Genomic DNA, 18,269 nt, shown 5'->3' with positions numbered 1-18,269 from the left:
CGATTTCGATCTACTTACTCCCCACATCCGACTCTTCTCGCGAAGAGTGGGCGGCGAGGGGCTCTTGCCGCTTCATTGCGTGACATCCATGGCGTCGCATTAAGGGGACAGGGTAGGCCCTATTCTAGCCATGCATTTTACGCTATGTTCGTGTCCCTTTTTCTCGTGATCTGCTGGGGTTAGAACATTAATCTTGGTGGCATTGTAATCGGCAATGTTAGGTAGTGTTACTGAACCAGGATTATTCCTTTTTAGAGAATAGATTTTTTGTTTTCATTTTTTTACTGGACCCACCAAATTTAAGAGCCAAAATGTGCAGTAAATAGCCTGTAAACAAAAATCCCCTTCAAGAATATTTGAAATCCTGGTTCAGTAGACTTTCTGTAATGTTTGCTCAATATCTGGAAAATTTTGTAGCCCTAGCGCGTGTAGTTTCTGAAAAAAAGGGTCAAATGCAGCAAAATTCGGTGTTTTGAGATAATTGGCTTTGAAGTGGAAGAAAGAGCTGTATTACAATAGAGGCCTATAGAAACAAATTCTGGCGCATTTTTTCAATAGCCACCAGCCTGGTAGTACCCTCCATCGTCAACACTTCTTTTCTGTGCTAGCTGCTTAGTTTTCCGGGCCTCCTTAGTTACCAGTCGTGTAGACCTCTCTGCACAGTACAGTCGCCGCCGGTCAACTTCGCGCAACCACTGGACTGTGAACCGTCCTGGAGAAACTCCGAATGAACTCAAAATGTCGGCTCGAGCAATGCTGCGGTCATTAAAAGTTGGCAGAGCATCCATTGTAACTATTTTCAGCGTCTTGAGGCCAAGAAAGACATTCTTCAGAGAGCGCTCCCATACAACCTTGTTGAACGCCTCATTCGCGTTCCGAGTTTTTCCATGGAGACATTTCTGGAGAAGCTCAGGCTTTGAGATCTGCTGAAACACCGGCGTTCCGCTTCGAGCGTTCCGGCGAGCGCGAAAGCTTCGATGCAGACGCTCACGTGGTGGCCGCGGCGCCCACTCCTGGTTTGTGTTGCGGAGATTTGGCGTCATTGCAGGTCGACTTATGCCGGTTTCCGTGGAAGAGGCGTTTTTTAAAGCACTTCTTTGGCTTCGCCATTGCATTACCGCTAAATAACCAGCACCAAAGTATAAATAAATTCGATAATCCGCGAAAACACGCCAAAGCACGAGCAAAACACCCCGTGTTGTGAGTAATCCAGCTGCGTCTTAGGATTCGTTTGGCTAAGTGAAATATGCTAGCTAGGTTTTCACTGTTGCCAGATGTGTGACAGCCATTCCACTAAACGTGACAAAAAATAGGCGGTGAAAAAAAATTTTTTTTTCAGTTTAGAAGAGGCAAAGATCCCGAGCATGTGTCAAAGGGGGCGTGGCTGGATGCTGCCTAGGTTCCGAAAAATGTTGATCTTGAGGTAAATATTTCGCGTAGGCGCAAATGAAACACTGGGCCATGTTAAGGAAAGAATAGAGAATTTAAATAACACAAAAACAAAAAATTGATTTTTTTCCGAAAATTTGCCTACCCTGTTCCCTTAATCCAACATGACGGAGGGACGACATCGTCGTGCCGTGGATCGTTCGCTGTTGCGCGCGATGCCCGAATTATTGCGAAGGAACGCTTGTACCACGTACTTACACTTTGCGTTTTAACCATTGTACTTTCTCATACAAGCTGACGCTCTACTGCTCGATTTTATGCGCGCATTGTGTTGTCTTAATTCCCAGTTTTATCCAATACGGCGGCGACACGGGGGCGCGGGTGTAGCTGAAGGCTTGTGCAGTACTGCCCGTGTGCTGTTGGTGACGCAGACTTATAAAGCTGTGCGTAGATACATGACTGCGGAGTGATAAGTACACCCAGTGGGTGAACGGTGGAAATCCGAACGTTGTGCCGTTTACATATGCGAATATATGCCAACTGAATATATGCCAACTTCGAAAGCATTGAGACTAGGGTTGCCAACTCTCGATTGACGCGAAGTAGGAACCGGAGTTGAAGCACGACTTCATTGCCAGGCGTACCAGCTCACAGCAGGCTCTCCTGGGCCCTTCAGGGAAGCCCAAAGCCGTTCAGGAGGCCAGGGCGACATAATCCACCATTTCGACTACGCCCAAACACTTTCGGCGTGTTTCGACAGTTCGCTTTCATCGCACAGATACGGTACGCGCAATCAAGCATGCGCCTTTTTGTAGTGACGGAGAATGATATTTGCCGCGATTGCAAACGCACTTGCTGCACAGTCGTGCGTTCGGGCCCTGCCAGCCGCGATGCATTGATTCGACCGGCTGCCGCCCCTCTGATCGAGCGCGCCGATCGGCCGCGTGGAGATTGATCGCTCTTCTCTTCCCCCTCCACTGCACTCCTACCATTCATCTTTCGTTCATTTTCCTTTAGTCCTCGTCGGACAGAAAGGCGCTGCCGAGAACGTGACCGCTGCGGATACGGCGCGTACAGTCACCGCCATACTTAACCCGAATACGCCTGCCTTTTTGCTTCTCCTGTGATATGTGCTGGAGGTTTCTGGTTGTTGTGCTTTTAATGCGCTAGCAGCTCAGTGCGTCTTTATTCCGAAGCATTCTAATTTCTATGTTTGCTCCATACGGGCGCGTGTTTCTTAACGCTAAGCCGCTGCAGACGTGTCTTCATTGTTCAGGTTCAGACTGACGTTGGCTGTGGAATGGATGTCGGCGCGCGCGGAATGCAACTTGATCGATTGGTTTTAACCCCCGGACCAGAGCAACGCTAGGGCTTTGAGAGACGCCCTAGTGGAGGGTCCCGGGTTAATTTTGACCACCCGGGGTTATTTACAGCGCACATAATATCTCAGTACACGAGCGCTTTATTTTTTTTTTTTTCGAGGGGCGGGGGGTCATTTCGTCTTTATCCGCCGCCGCAGCTTATCGAATCCGCGACTCTTTATCAGCAGTAGATCGCCATAGCCACTGATCTACCGCGGTGTGTAAAATTCAACTTGGACGCGCCGCTGAACACTTAATCACTTTACACTGGTATTCTTTCAAAATACTATCGTCATTAATTTGGCCGAAATCGGTTGACTATTACTAATGAAAATGAAGGCTAAGCCTCCCCCCCCCCCCCCAACCCTAGTTTTCAAAAATTTCGCGCCGAAACTTAGCACCGCAGTACGTCAGCCTGACGTCACGTATTTCAGTGTATATTCTCACATTTAAGCCGTTTTCGCGCGGGTAATGTTCGCTAAGCTTGCGACCTTGAACATTGAACACAGCGCCAGTGTGTGTCGTGTCTATCTTTTTGTGGTTCGTCTTAGGTGTTTGCGCTGTAACGTTAAGCTCAGAAGTTTTACTTTTATTGAACACATGGTTCATGAAGGATGCAACGCAGTCCTTATTTTCTGATGAACAAATCAACTGGACCTCGAGCGGACGCTGTCAAAAGCGATGGCGTCACGTCGGACAGCAAGAACGACGGCGCATTGGTAACTGGGTGCCTGTGAAAGAAGGTCGGGTGGTCAAAATACAGCCACAGTTTTACTTTGGAACGCGAAACCTAATTATTCTTTTGCATTTGTCCACCCTTGTCCACGCATAATGATCGCGAAGTCCAGTTATGATCGATTGCGAAAGCGCATTCTGAAATGTGAAGCTGTTGCCAAGTCCGAAAAACCGTCCGGTGTTACGCGCAGGTGGTTATAACGCTTGGTATTGAGCAGCATGGAAGCCAAATTGTTGCCCGCACCAAAATCAGGGATTCAAAAAAAAAAAAAAACTTCGTTAACGATGCCGAATTCTCCCTCCTAGGCAAGTGTAATTGGATTAGCTCGCGGGAGGGCTGCCGGTCGATTAGGCTGCGTGGTGGCGATCGGTTTTCTTAACAGCTTGCCTCGTCACCACCGCCCTTCTGTTTCACGCATGCACGCGCCAGCAGCTACATCGCACGAGCGGGTCAGTTTGTCATACGAATGCGAGAGGCGCATTTCTCATGCGCCTGGAGCATCTGTGGAGAGCGTAGCGGCGGTTTCGTTTCGCGCACCGGTGCCTCTTCGCTCAACCCTTCTCACAACTCCCCGCACGCACGTGTAACTTTTCGTTTTCTTTCTTTCATTATTTCTTTCTTTCTTTTTCTTTGAAGAGCAACGGGATTAAGAGATGGCAGGAGCGAAGAGCAGAACAGGCTAACGGGAAGTAAAAGAAATTTCAGAGTCAAGGCGAACGACTTAGTGGGGATTACGAGCTAGTAGTTAGCGTCGCGTTTTCTATATGGCATCGTGTCAAGCACGCAGAGGTTTGAGTTGGTTTTCATCGTTGCCGCTACCCTTTGACGAGCTCTCGGGGGCGTCACCGTGCGGCTCCTGCGGCAGCGCCAGCGCCCCGAAAACGGAAGCGCCTTGGCGCGGTCGGAAAACGAGGAGAGAGAGAGGTGAGCGAAAGAGAATGACGGAAACCCGTAAAGGAAGGGAGGTATGATATCGAGAGGGTTGAACTGTTTGACCAAAGGGGAGGAAACGTAGAACGAAAAGAACAGTCTTGTGGGGTTCCAATGGAGAGCAAACCTAGAGACAGACTGCGAGCGAGAGATTTTGCTAGGAGAATGAACGGTGATCGGCGCTATGGCTGGCAGGGCAGCGCAGCGCAGGGCAGGCTACAGGCGAGGAGGGGTCGCTGGGGCAGAGGGAAGACGCAGGAGGGAGAAAAAGTGGGCGTATTTGTCTGGCGTCGCTGCCGCCGCGTCGTTGTGGCGGGAGGCCCTCCTGCTCCCAGCGCTGCGTCTGGGCCAGATGGCGGTAACCTTGGCAACCGCTCGTCTAGCTCATCTTTCTTGGTAACCCCCTTCTCTCTTCGTCTCTCTGTCTGGGCTGCCGCGGATTTTCCCGCTCGCCTTCCCTTCGCTGTGCCGCTGCTTCATGGCTGATTCTTGCCGGCAGTTCCGTTTGCTCCCGTGCTCGGGAGCCGCGACTGCAGTGGCACGTGGAGCGGTGTAGCGGCAATGCAGATGCCACCCCCCAACCGCTCCCTACGCCCTCTCCTTCACCGGCGCCTCTTGCACTTACGCTTGTTCTTACGTACGTGGTTTTATTTTGGCCGCCGCCTCCATCATCGATGCGCATGTTCACGTGCGGCCAATATTTTAGTATAACCGTGAAACCTTCTCTGGGGCATCATTCGCGTGGCGCGCGATATGGAAATTTGCAGTACGCAACGTGCTCTGAATGCTACGGCGAAATAGATTCCACAATGGTGTCGAAACATTGCGCCGTGTTTATGTTCGAACTTCGTTTGATCTTTCATTCCGTGTCGTTTGTCGCGGGCTCGCTGTGAGCACGCTCGAATACCGTGCAGCGACTCCAATGGGAGCTTACAAGTTACAAGCCGTAGTTTTGACACCTCAGGAGGAATAGGAAGAGCGGGCTTGTGGCATGAATGTCGGGATAACCCACCCCGCGCGTAATGCTTGGTGCTCCAAAGAAAGCGTTTGCGACGCATAGACTATGCGTTAATTTTTCGTTGCACGTTGTTACGGTATGTTCTTTGACTGCGGCAGGAAACTTGAGGCCGCAGCTTGATGATCGTGATGCGCGTATTCTTGAGGGGTCGAATGACGGATTACATCATTTTGCACCTCCAAAAGGTGGAACCGCGGATAGGGTCGCTGACTGGTGAGCGCGGCTGCTGAGCATGGCGTTCCCTTGGCCGCGAGCTACACGCGAAGCTCGGGAAAATAGAAGTGCCTTCCATTCGCGCAAGCTTGCTGTACTGTGTGTGGGACGTTTACGATCGATGTAGCGCATGGAAATATGATCGTTCGGGCTTTCAGTTATGGCCGCGGGCAACGTAACGGCAGGCCGTCGCGAAGCGTGTAGTTTTACTTGGAATAGCCGCAGAAAAGAGGGGCGCTGCCGAATCATGCGCTTATGTGTGTTTCTGTGCTCATTTGTATTGACTTTCTGCACACCACTGCCATACGTCGTCGAGGGGCTGCAGGTGACAACGGCGGACGTGCTTCGCTGGTAGCCGGCGCGCTGCCTATCGATCGGCAGATATGCGAGCTGTATAGAGGAAAAGGGTCTGACGCATTCTTGGCTAGTTACGGGATTTGTTGTCGAAAAGAAATCAAATTTGGCACACTCGCGCGTGTCCAGTGTGCGCGGCATTGTCGAGAGATTTTAGGAAGGAAGGAAGCGTTTCCACGCGTATAAATGCGCAGCAGCTGTACGCAGCACATTTTATTGACAGTGCTATCAGTTGAACTCGCCGTCTTCTAGTGTGCTCCCGCACTATTGGCGCAAAAAACAAAAAGATATGTATGTCGACGGTGAATAAAAAACAAGAGTAGCAGTTTCGCCTGAAAGGCGAAGCGTTGATTGCGATAGCAAATTAGTGGACAGCTGCACGAAGTAAGGATAGTAATTTTATCGGCCGTTTAAACTTGTAAACATTCGCTTGCCAACTAAATTAACAAGCATGGTGTCACGCGCGCACAAGCAAACATGAGCACATCTCGCTCGATGGCCGCGGAAACTCGCTGTCAGAACGCTGGAGTGAGGAAGCGGGGCAGCAGCAGCGAGCGAACTGGCCTTCGTGATGCGTTACCAAGCCGCGCAAACACAGCGCGCGGCGGACTCTTTCTCCGTCGCAGACGGCTTTCATGATGCAGCGGCCGCCCGGAGTAGGACTTTATACGGAACCTGACGCCGACGGTAGAAATGCGCTTGGAGCATCCGTACGATTTTTATCGCGATAAAAGACAGTGGTGGAAGAAACCCATAAGGAGACGCTCCCAATAGACACAGTTCGATCAGAGTTGCGATATCTGTTTTTGGCTGTCCATTCACCAGAGTTGTAAACTTGATGCTTCGATTTCTCATCAAATTTTTTTCCGATTTTCAGTCGCTACAAAATGCGGACATTTTCCTTCATACCGGCTCTGCTATTCCTGATGGTTATGATGTAGCTCTTTATGTATGTATTCTTGCACAAGAGAGAGAGAGAAAAAAAATTCGTTGGAACTCCGCAGCCTTAGGTGCGAAATTCAAAAATAAGGCTTTGATCCCGTTTCCTCTTTGGGTAAATCACTTCTTTCCGTTGAACGAGCACAGATATACTTTCAGAAGCCTAATCAACCAGTGTAATCCAACCTTAATTTAGTGCTCTTCAATTGAAAGGAACAACCAATGGGAGAAGCTGGACAGCTAGATGCCAAAACAAAGCAGGTTTGTGAGAAAATGTGCAAGCATTTATGTTCCTGCGAAAGCTGATTTTACAATGTATATTGTTCTTTATGACATACTCCCTCCTTCAAGAACACCAAACGAATAGTATTGTTATATTGCTTTTTGATTGTTTTGCAGCTCTAAACATAAAATGAAATCAATGTCCAATCTGTGCACAGTGGACGTAACTAGACTCTTTAGCTACCATAACCAAATTATACTGTGCTCATGTTGTCTATTCATGTTCCTGTTGGTTGTTCTTCCTCTTCTTCTTCTTCTTCTTATTATTATTATTATTATTATTATTATTATTATTATTATTATTATTATTATTATTATTAGTAGTAGTAGTAGTAGTAGTAGTAGTAGTATTGTTAATATTATCATCATCCTTATTTCGCAAACAGTTCTCAAGTACTAATTATCATATACTGGCAAATTCTGTTCTCTGCTATTTCTTCAGATATGAGTTTTTGTTATGGAGAGCATGGGAATGAGCTACACATTAAGGGATTGCTTACTGTTCATGTTGCTATCACTCCTAGCTCTTTATTGCCTCTGTAGAAGAGAAAAAGGCTCTTTTTGGTTTCATATTGTTTAGGTGACTGCACTGTAACAAACTTAAGTAACATGGCATAATACGAACAATTTCTCGTAGTACAGTAGTCTAAGACGCTTTTCAAAGCTGAGTGTTTAGCAGTCTAGTCACTAATCCAACTGACACGACTTAATTTGGTTAAGGGACACTAAAGAGAAAAATGCTTTCAGCTATGTTGGTAACTACACCGCAACAGATGCGGTCAAAAGGAATAGTAGGTGAGATGAATGTTCAATAAGATGAAAAATTGGACGAGAAACTCACCCAATTTTCGATCTTATTGCATTGGTAAATTACCCTTCTACAATACGAACAAATCCACTCTTGCCATGAGGAAGTGCCTTGCAAGCCAGAAAAGAAGGAAGAACGAAATACAGATGGCCATGCTGCCTTAAAGTTCCTGCACCAGATCACCATGACGTCATGGATATTTACAGTGTCTGTTTGGGCCTAGTCCACATTTTATAGGTAAAGGTGGACTATATTGTATTGTAAAAGTGCCAGTGATTAAACTTAGCCAGTTCCAAGAACATTTACTGAGCCACAATGACCCAAATGTGAGGGGGGGAAAAAAAGCTGAAATCTGTGACATCACTCTTGACGTACCGGCCGTGGGGTTTTGGCATGAAATTCAAAAATTGAACTTTGATATAAATTTTCTTTTTTAGTAATCAACATGTTACTGCAAAATTAATGAAACTGTAGTTTTGAAATAATACTTTATCAGGCCAAACTGGTTTAGCATTCCTCTTTAGTGTCCCCTTAAGTGATTAACTCCACAGAAGTGCAGTCGAGATCAGCAGAGAATCAGATGAAATCAGATGAATAAGATTATGAAATCTCCGCGTATGGTAGGATTAGTTGCCAAAGCACTTGTGGAGATTCCTTTGCCCTGCAGTGAAATTATCATGCACTGCTGCCGCCACCTATGGCTTTAGGCTAGTCATCTTGTACATGTTAGTTTTGTCTATCTCCCTTGCAGCAGCGGCCACTTCCCAGACGGTCTGTGCATACTCACGGCAGTCTTCGGTGCGCCTGCAGCCATCTAAGGTGGATGCGGATGGGCAGAAAGACCATGAATCTGCCGACCAGGATGACCATGATGCTAGGCGGAGCAGTGGTGATGAACATCAGCGACATCGGCAGCAGCAGAGACAGCAGCAGCAGCAACAGGTACAACAGTATCGAGAGCAGGAGCAGAATCTGGCCACAGGGGAGCTTCTGGACTCAAACACGACCGAGCGCTGCCCACGAGGCTCAAACTTCTGCTACACGCTCTGGCAAGAAGATCCTACGAACAAGACGACACTGATTATTCTCACGCAAGGTAAAAGACACATTTGTGTGTGGGTTAACTCGGCGATTTGTGTTGAGTGAGTAAGTGCTGATATTCACTCATTGAAAGGGAAAAAGGTAACTGAAAACTGCATGTTGTGCACCCACTGCATGACATGCAGAACATTTCAGGAACTGCGTTTGAATTTCCTCAAATGTATAGAAGCTGCAATGACGAACTGAATTACTTGAGATTGCATTCACCACAGTAGCATGCATACAACTCGAGGTAGTATAAATATGTAAGTAATTATGAAAATTAGACTCGCTTTCTAACTGAAAGACTAAGACAATTTATCCTGATGCAAGACTGAAAGCATGTCATCTGAGGAGTTCACAACCAGTACCAGACATGCCAAAAGCTGATGCTTCTAATTTCTTCAGCGTAATGAATTCCTGTCACTTTCAACCACAGAACCAAAACTGAATTGGCAAACGATGCAATTGTCACACACTTACTGTGGACGCCCATGAGTGGCATGACTGTTTATGCCTCACCAGCTGGCAAACATGAAATGGGAGTCCTTAACAAGCTGCGATCTGGTTTTCTGAAACACCCTGTGCATTCTAAAATGGTTTTGGCTTGCAGTACAAAAAAAAAGGCCTTAAAAAAATAAGTAGAAAGTCAATACATTTTACTATAATCTTAGATGGGCATCTTGAAACTGCTGCTAGTTCAGGACACTTGGTAACTGGACACACCTGGCTTGAGCATTGACCAGCTTTTTTCCTGTTATTGCAACATGTGCCCTGAAATAACTAATATGTGAGTAAGATGATGTTAATTAATTTAAGGTAATTGTTGGTGACCACACAGTTTCTGACGTCTAGTGGCAAAAATAGGGTGTCACCAAAAGATGATGTCTTTATCTCTACTGCCCTGCATTTAGAAATAATTTGACATCTTCACTGAGTACCAGCTTGTATGTCACAAAGATCATAACACTTTGTTTTTCGTTGCCTGATGATGAACTAAAGTGTACTTTATACGTTTCTCTTTTGTATAAGGTTGCTTACAGCAACTTTTGATGTCATGCATTCTCCAGGTGGTTATAATAGGCTCACCACTTCGAAGGGATGCACGTTTGTACCTGTGCAAGGCGTTTAACTGCATAGATTATTGTACTGAACCTTGATCTCGCACTAAATACTTACCATTACATATACATACATACACGTACACACACGTACACACACGCATGTGTGCGAGAACACATTCATGCATGCAAGCCATGTCATATATGCATACTATGTGTTCCTATATACAATCGATTTCAATAGTTTATAGGACACAAGTTTTGCAAAACAAGCATATTTCAGGCCCGCTTTTTAACTCGCTGCAAGTAAAACTATACAACACTATGTTGGTTGTGAACACCAGCAGCAAATCTGAAATGCAGGCTGCACGCCCAGGTTAAAGAAGTGTTCGGCTTTTCCTGATGTCCTGCGTCCCGCAAACTTTTGGCATCAACTGTATTGCCTGGCAGCTGCTTCAATGTTCCAAAATCAGCCTCTTTAGAGGAGTGCACGCATCTGACTGGACTGCCAATCCTTTACAAAAGCAAAAATCCTGGTGCATGGCCTTATCCATCATTAACCCAGAAAGCTATGTGCTTTACTGACTTCCTTATAATTAACAAACCTGAGAAGATCAATATAGACACCCTGTGTCTATATTGTTATGCTTTAGAACAAATGTTAGTTATGCTTTACAACAAATGCCTCCCTCAAAACTTGTAGCCAGTGCCACTGTCAAAGCATGCACTACCTGTACTTTGGCAGGTTGCTGGGGCACATCAGGTGAAGTGGACTGCAAATCCTCCAACTGCATCTCTACCAAAAAGCCTTCAAAAGCACTGAACAACACAAAGTTCTGTTGCTGCCTGGGAGATTTCTGCAACCTCAATGTCACCGACGGTTACATTCCAACTGATGATGACAGCACAGAAGCATATCTTCGTAAGTTCATGCTTGTGGTGTGTGTTCTTTGTGTTTACTGCGAAAGTACGAAAGTGAAGACCATGGTTAAATTATTTGTGGTAAATGATTGTTTTTATGTAGCTGGTATACAGATCTGTAAACATGAAAAGAGCACAACACAGAAGACCAAGAAGAAAAAAAAGAAAAAAAAGGAGGAGATGGGACAACAGCTTATAAATCATTATTTCAATTGCATACATACACACTGTTGTTGTGGCCAGTTTACGTTTTATTAATATAATTTTTGTTATCAGTGACCACCCATCCTCTGTCTACCTCTCTACGTCTTCTGTGTTGTAGCCTTTCTTTGTTTATGCATGCTTACAATTATTTGTAAATCTCCTTTTTCATTAAGTACAGTGTATCGCATGCCCAATATCACAACAGTAGCAGAGGGTTGTGAGCCCAGTGCCTTCTATGTTCGTTTAGAAGAAAATTTTCACATGAACTGACTTTATTGCCTTCGTTGCTAACTCTTCAAGGTGCTATTTAAGAATTGGAGTAAACCAGCTTTTCCATATTTTTTTTTTATAGCATTGCCTTATGGGGTGTCCTTATATGTTAGTGGCTGTAATGTTGCTTACAGTCATCTTTTAATTATTGAGGTGAAACCACGCTGATGAATGTGGAAAGGTTATAGTAGGATAGAATTGGGCTAGTTGTTATGTCATTACTAAAAAGCTAGAGTGTTCATTTGTGTCCTTTCCTTCTTCTTTGCGCATTCTCCTCACAGTGCTCTAGTTTCTCAGTAATATAAAGGTTGTAACTTATTAGAATTGGTAATTGGCTATGTTTTCACTTGCCAAACTTACCCAGCAATTATGTTGCAGCTGAGCAGTACCGTGCTGAGCCAGGAGGACAGACAGTGGTGATGGTAATAGTAGGGTGCCTGCTGCTCCTAGCAACCATGGTCAGCCTAGTAGTGCTTTACTGGCGTTGCGTGTCACCAAAGCCCAAGCCTGGCCTTGACTCAGCCCACCTTATGGAGGCACCGCAGCTGCAGTCACCGCTGCTGGACCTGGACAGCCTCAAAATACAGGCATGTCTTACGAGCCATGTGAAATGGCAACCTGTGCATTTCATTGGGCTACTTGCGACACTACAAGTATGTACAACACTGACAAGCTCAAAGCTAGGGATGAAATTGGATGCATTGCTGACTAACATCTTTAACTTTATTCCATCACATTGCTTGCTAAACTCCAAAGGGAAGAACCAGTAGTGATGTAAAAATGAAAAGAAGCACATATACACAAGATTTGGAACAGGTGAATATGCAAAAGAAGGAACAGATTACTTGTGTTCCTGTTCTTCTTGTCAAATTAACATCACCTACAAAAGAAAAAGAAGGTCTTTATCTGTTAGGGAAATGGAGGTATTGCTAATATAGGACTCGCACATTATGTGTGTAAACAGAATGTGCTAGTGCCCAGAGCTAACATGTGCCCAGAAATTTTTCACCGCACTTTCCACAAGGACTTTTTCACCAGGCACATGGCTGTGCTGCTGAAAAGTACTGTGGCCTCTTTGAAATGTTGTAAAGCTACAACTCCACTCATGCTGCATGAAGTTCAGGCACGCAGGTTTTGAAGACTAGGTGGCATTACTATCAGAAAGGACACTCGCATACAGGGGCCAAAGCTGGGTCATGAGGAGAGCAGAGATGGTACTAAGTTTACAGCATTTCAATATAGAGCTGTTACTTGCCTGTAAACAATGAAACAATATGCTGCACTGCTAAGAACAGCTGGGTATACTGAACCTCTATTGCAACAGCTGTGACGAGCTTATTCCTGGCAGAAGGGTCTGTCCCTATGCGAGGCAATTGGAATGGAAGGCAGTGTTTCCGGAATCTGTGCAAAAAAAAAGAAAGAAAGAAAGAAAGAAGCTTAAGGCATGTTTCTGGGCATTCAGGTTCCCTGCCCATATCTGTATGGAAACGTTAAAAGTACCATGCATTGCTGCATTCTCATTGTCCACGAGTAGGAAGAACCATGAATGTGGCATGGCTGGTGAAAAAGTGTGTAATTGTGAAAGCCCCATGCATAATGGCATTTATTCTTAATTATATTTGTCATTTGTGCACTAAGCAGTCAGTTTTCAGCATTTGTAACTTTTTTTTGGTGGTATCAGGGACATTTACTATCATGTTTACTTTATTTTTATTCATTTTTTGTGACACGGGTACTATTATCATCATGTAGTTGAAGCTTTTTATAACGGAAGTGGCATCCGACACAAAAATATCTTTGTTATAGCTGATATTCATTACAAGAATATATATATATATATATATTTGTCACATGCTGATATTGGAGAAAACATTTTGATTTGCTCATTATATCGCTGTTCACTACATTGATCTTTCATTTGATTGATTAATGGATATCGTTTTTTGGTGCAAGGGCCAGAAATGGCCAAAGAGTGCCATGACACTTGGTGATGAACGGCAATGAGAAGATGAGTTGCAAATTGTGGATGTGAGATGGCTGTATACTATATTTATCTATTTATCTATATTATATTATCTATTTATATATATTTATCTATTTAGTAAAATAATGTCAATAAACAGCGAGTGCTATGGCTATAAAAGTATGTTATGAAGGATTCGTTACTAATACGTGTTAATTATAGCAGCACTAGTGCCTCAGCAGAGCCCTTCAGTCCAAGGGCAGCGAGGCGTGTGCTCTTGTAAGTAACTGTATTGAAGCTTGGGCCTCCAAGGAGAGGCTGTGCTACAAAAAGCCTGGCCAAATGATTTCTTTCGTATTTGTTTCTGTTAAGAACTATAGTACTGTTTTAAAACTAAATAGAGGGTCATTGCTTAAAAAGGTTGCTGGATGCAGAGGTATATTACGAAGGCATAATGAAGGGAAGTATGTTTTTCTCTCCTGTTCTACTAATGAGCACTTAACGGGTATATTGATGTTTGTCTGTATACGCATAATGTACGATGGTATGCGATTCCATTTGCCAGATTGACATGTCTGGAGAATAAACCTTGCCAGGCTTGTCAGCCTTGTGCCTCTTATTTGGTTCTCTGCCTTCAAATTTTGTACATGAGAAGGCAAAACAAAAAGAAGAAGTAATAAGGCAAAACTAATGTTGACACGCTCCACAAAGACGGCAGACATAGCTTTCACATACCCAACTTCTTTCCTGCAGGAAACCATAGGAAAAGGCCGGTATGGCTGTGTCTGCAAAGGCTCTCTGAATGACTGCACGGTGGCCGTGAAGATCTTTGCGCAGCACCACCACCACTACTACGCCAATGAGAAGGACATATACAAGCTCTTTCACGGTGACCTTCCATTCCTTCCGAGGCTGATAGGTGAGTCAAGTGATGCTGGATGCTGCTAGCTGCAATTGCAGGTGGATGACATGTAGATAGGCCCTCGACTGAGCCATCTGTGGGTTGCATGAAAGTAGATTAGATTAGATTTAGCCGGGGTATTAGGCAGAGAGGTTGGAAGAATTTGCTTCCTGCTACTTCTGTGTGGCCTAGTGCACAATGAGTGATGAAAATGACTTCGAAAAAAAAAAAAATATATATATATATATATATATATTGATGGACAGGGAAAAAAATGAAGAAGGAAAGTAATGGTGGAGGGCCCAATGTCACACTTAACCGCTAGTTTGGAGGGAGGGAGGAAACAAATGTTAAAGTTCTAAAACATGCTCATTGCCAGTACTTCGAGGCTAGGTTGCACATAAAAATAAATTCTGTGTAGCACATTATATTTCGAAGTTTAAAAGAAGTTTATTTACGTGGAAGAGGTGGCTCGAGCAGTCACTTTGGGCAGTGCGCTGCATCCTAAGTCATGACAAATCAGTTCTGTGGAAAACGCAAGGTGGAGAAAAGTTGATGAAAGGGAAAAAAATTGTCATCCACCTGACTGTAGCACAGAGCTAGAGAGCAAAACCATATGGGTTAATTCTAAGGAAACTGTATGGGTTTCTTTTGTAGCTTTGTGGTACAGCTGGGTGGATGACAATTTTTCCATTTCATGCATCCTAATTTCAGCATCGTCTTGTGTAGAGCGTTGACGATGCTGTTGTTGTTGTTGGTGTTTATTGTCTTCGTTACACCCGCCTTGCTATGCCAGGAACGGACCGAGAATAGTCACTACAGAGAGCGTAGGATTCCTGTATGACACGGACTTCTTCTATCTGCTGGGCATATAAAGAAGCTGACAAGTTAGCAGCAAATGTAACATGTCCTCATCCGGTTCACTGCAGGCACGTGATGATGATTCAATGCACCATATTCTACGTAGGAAGTGGTTGGTAGTCAAAGGCCTAACCTAGCCGAAATCAATCAAGCAAAGCTACTGAACATACATGTCATGCTTTTGCTGCCCTAACTAAAACTTGTGGCTTCAGAGTTACTTGATGTGTTGGACTGATAACCTCTGCATTTTGTTTGTTCCATCTTTCAAAGGTGCTGACGAGCGTACATATCCTGACGGGAGACGTGAGTGGATGCTGGTGCTGACACATGTCCCCAAGGGTTGCCTGCAGGAGCAACTGCGTAAGACCACTGTAGACTGGCCCGGCCTATGTCGGATGGCCCAGTCCATCACTAGAGCACTGGCCTACCTACACACCGAAGGTATGTTTTTTTGCAGCTACCACAGTGTTTCTAGAAGGAAAGCTGAAGCTGCCGTCCTTGTTTTGTGCATAGGTATGCCGGGAACTGTGATCTTTTATTAAATCATGAGGGTTTGTGCTGTTCTATGAAATGTAAAAAGTGTGGCTGGCTTTCAAAGTTGCAGGAAAGACTACAAGGCCAGTGCTCACTGTGCATCAGTTTCAATCGTCAATTTTGTTTGCTTACTTGTTATATTTCATGTGAGTAAATAATAATGAGATATATTGTGGTAAACAAAGAATTGTGATGATTTCATTCTAATAATTAAAGCTTGATATGTGCGGAAATAACTGTGTCTTAAATAACGTTGGAGACAAGCCTCGCTTATCCACATTCCAGTATTCCTATGGTGTCACAGTGCCTGTTAGGAAGCTCGCATAGATGGTGGCTCCAGATCTCCTTCTAAGTAATATTGTGAAAAACTCTATGGAATCTATGGTGCCCGTTGATTGGCATAATGACAAACAGCACCTAGAGCTGCGAGATCAGAATTTTTCTTAGTTGTAGTTTACAGCCGCTTTGTCTTTGCCGTTTTTGGTGCATTAACATGAAGCAGGGTGTTTTAGAGAGCACTGAGGTCACTTTTGTTAGAAGCACAAGAAATGTCTCAAGCAATACCATAACAGTGCTGGAGTCATTTTTCCTGAAAGCATTTCAACAGAAATTTTTGCAGCATGTCGGTTTGCTAGGAGAGTCTGGCTACAAGCAGGAGATATAAATTGTGTGCGACCATGTCTGAATTTCACGAAAAACATAAGGGCTTTTGTCAGTCCACTATTTGTGCTATATGGAGTTGGTTAATGTTGATTACAGTCACTTCATCGTTAATTTGAGTAATGTTCTGCATTCCACTTGGAATACTGCTTTTGTGATAAGTCTTACTGGTTGAACTGTTAAAATGGACACATATAGAATTTGAGCCACTTATTGTGGCAAGTTTAAGAAAAGGGGGGTGAGGGGCAAAGAGAAAGAAAACATTATAAAGGGTGAAAAAATGAATGAAACACTTCCTTGTGTTTGTGCTCCTATAATGCTTGTTTTGGTTTCCCTGTCGGAGCATACCAAGTTTACTAGGAGTAAATTCTGTAATAGTTCTGTAAAGTAATAAAATAAGCAATAAGAAAACAGTAGCAATGCATAAGATAATCACTGTAAAATGTCACGCCAGCCGCTGGGTATATGTGCATAGTGTTTCTTCATTGGTACCAATCTCTCCTTTCTTCTTCTTTTCTTCTCACTATAGAGCCCAACAAGCCCTGCATAGCCCATCGTGATCTCACTTCGCAGAATATCTTGGTTAAGGATGATGGCAGCTGCATGCTGTGTGATTTTGGCTTTGCCATTCGAATCTCGGGTTCCAGGTACATTCAGAACGGTGAAGAGCAACATGCCGAGACCAACTCACTCGCTGATGTAAGTGTAGTGATACATGCCCTGCCTTTAGCATCTGTGCCTAAGTATTGTGCCATCTCTATTCGGTTGTTCATACTAATTAAAGTTTCTTAATTGTCTTCTCTTATAAGCTGCCAAAACGAGATCTGCTTTGTAGTATGATACATGCACTGCCTTCACATACTGCATAACGGCAGTTTTTGTGCTCCGAGCTGAATGCCTCAATGTATGTCTGCTCATGCATTCAGCCTCTGAACTGTCTTGGCACTTCATGCTACTGTAGTGCTTAGAATGGCTTGTGTAGGAATGTAGTGACTGTTCCAGTTTGCTCCCTTTAAAATCAAAATGCCGTCTCACAACTTATTTTTGTTGCAATGTATTGTTTTCAGGACATTAGCACTCTGTTTGTGACAACCAGATTCTACATTTGTTCTTTGCCTACACACTCACGTGGAAGCAGCATACCAGAGAGCTACTATGTATAATCAATACAGATAAAAATACAGCGACCAACGCCGCTGTATTCTAGACAATCAAGAATGCTCATTCATCCTCTCATAGTGTGTGCCGTAAATGTGGTCATCTTCGTCTGCCATGTGCCAGCCAATCAATGTTGCCGAATTGCCACTTTTGAGTGTTTCTGCATGTTTGCGTTTCCCTGTAACACCATCTAACTGCTGCGTTTCTTATTAGTGGACACATGTTGGTGGCATGCAGCTGTGTGAGGATTGCAGCGCTTTTGAGACACACAGACCACCAAATCCTGCCACCACATGCTTGTTTGTGTAATATGCCCACTTGCTAAGCTCCCATGCAGGCTGTCTCAGCAGCAAATCCAAGCATGTTTGTGCCAGCTCCACTTGCTAGTGCAATGATTCTTGGCACTTTGTTCACGAATTTGTGTGGTTTGTTTCCTTCCCAGCATCTGTGACATAAGTCACTGTCCTTTCTCTCATTCCTGGCTGTGTGTTCGTGATATTGGCTTTGCCATGCATCATTGTTTTACTTTGTGCCAGTGTCCTTTTGGCACAAGGTGAGCCTACTGCATTGAAAACTTCCCTAGCGTTGTTGCCAGTCTATTGTTTACTGCCGAGGCATAGCAGAAC

The 18,269-nt window shown here is 44.5% G+C and overlaps 1 protein-coding gene across 1 annotated transcript in view; it reads left to right on the top strand.

The window, feature by feature from the left end:
- Window positions 1–18,269, top strand: part of wit (wishful thinking) — a 145,950-nt gene that overhangs the window by 110,495 nt on the left and 17,186 nt on the right. Inside the window, exons 2-7 of the mRNA XM_070537682.1 lie at window positions 8,782–9,126; window positions 10,917–11,093; window positions 11,945–12,153; window positions 14,283–14,448; window positions 15,562–15,732; window positions 17,015–17,184. Of these exons, the coding sequence (XP_070393783.1) occupies window positions 8,782–9,126; window positions 10,917–11,093; window positions 11,945–12,153; window positions 14,283–14,448; window positions 15,562–15,732; window positions 17,015–17,184 (1,238 nt within the window). The remainder of the gene's footprint in view (window positions 1–8,781; window positions 9,127–10,916; window positions 11,094–11,944; window positions 12,154–14,282; window positions 14,449–15,561; window positions 15,733–17,014; window positions 17,185–18,269) is intronic.

Source organism: Dermacentor albipictus, chromosome 4, assembly GCF_038994185.2.
Source record: "Dermacentor albipictus isolate Rhodes 1998 colony chromosome 4, USDA_Dalb.pri_finalv2, whole genome shotgun sequence".
NCBI lineage: Eukaryota > Metazoa > Arthropoda > Arachnida > Ixodida > Ixodidae > Dermacentor > Dermacentor albipictus.
Note: the sequence above shows the minus strand (reverse complement) of the source record. Positions and strands in the feature narration are given on the sequence as shown.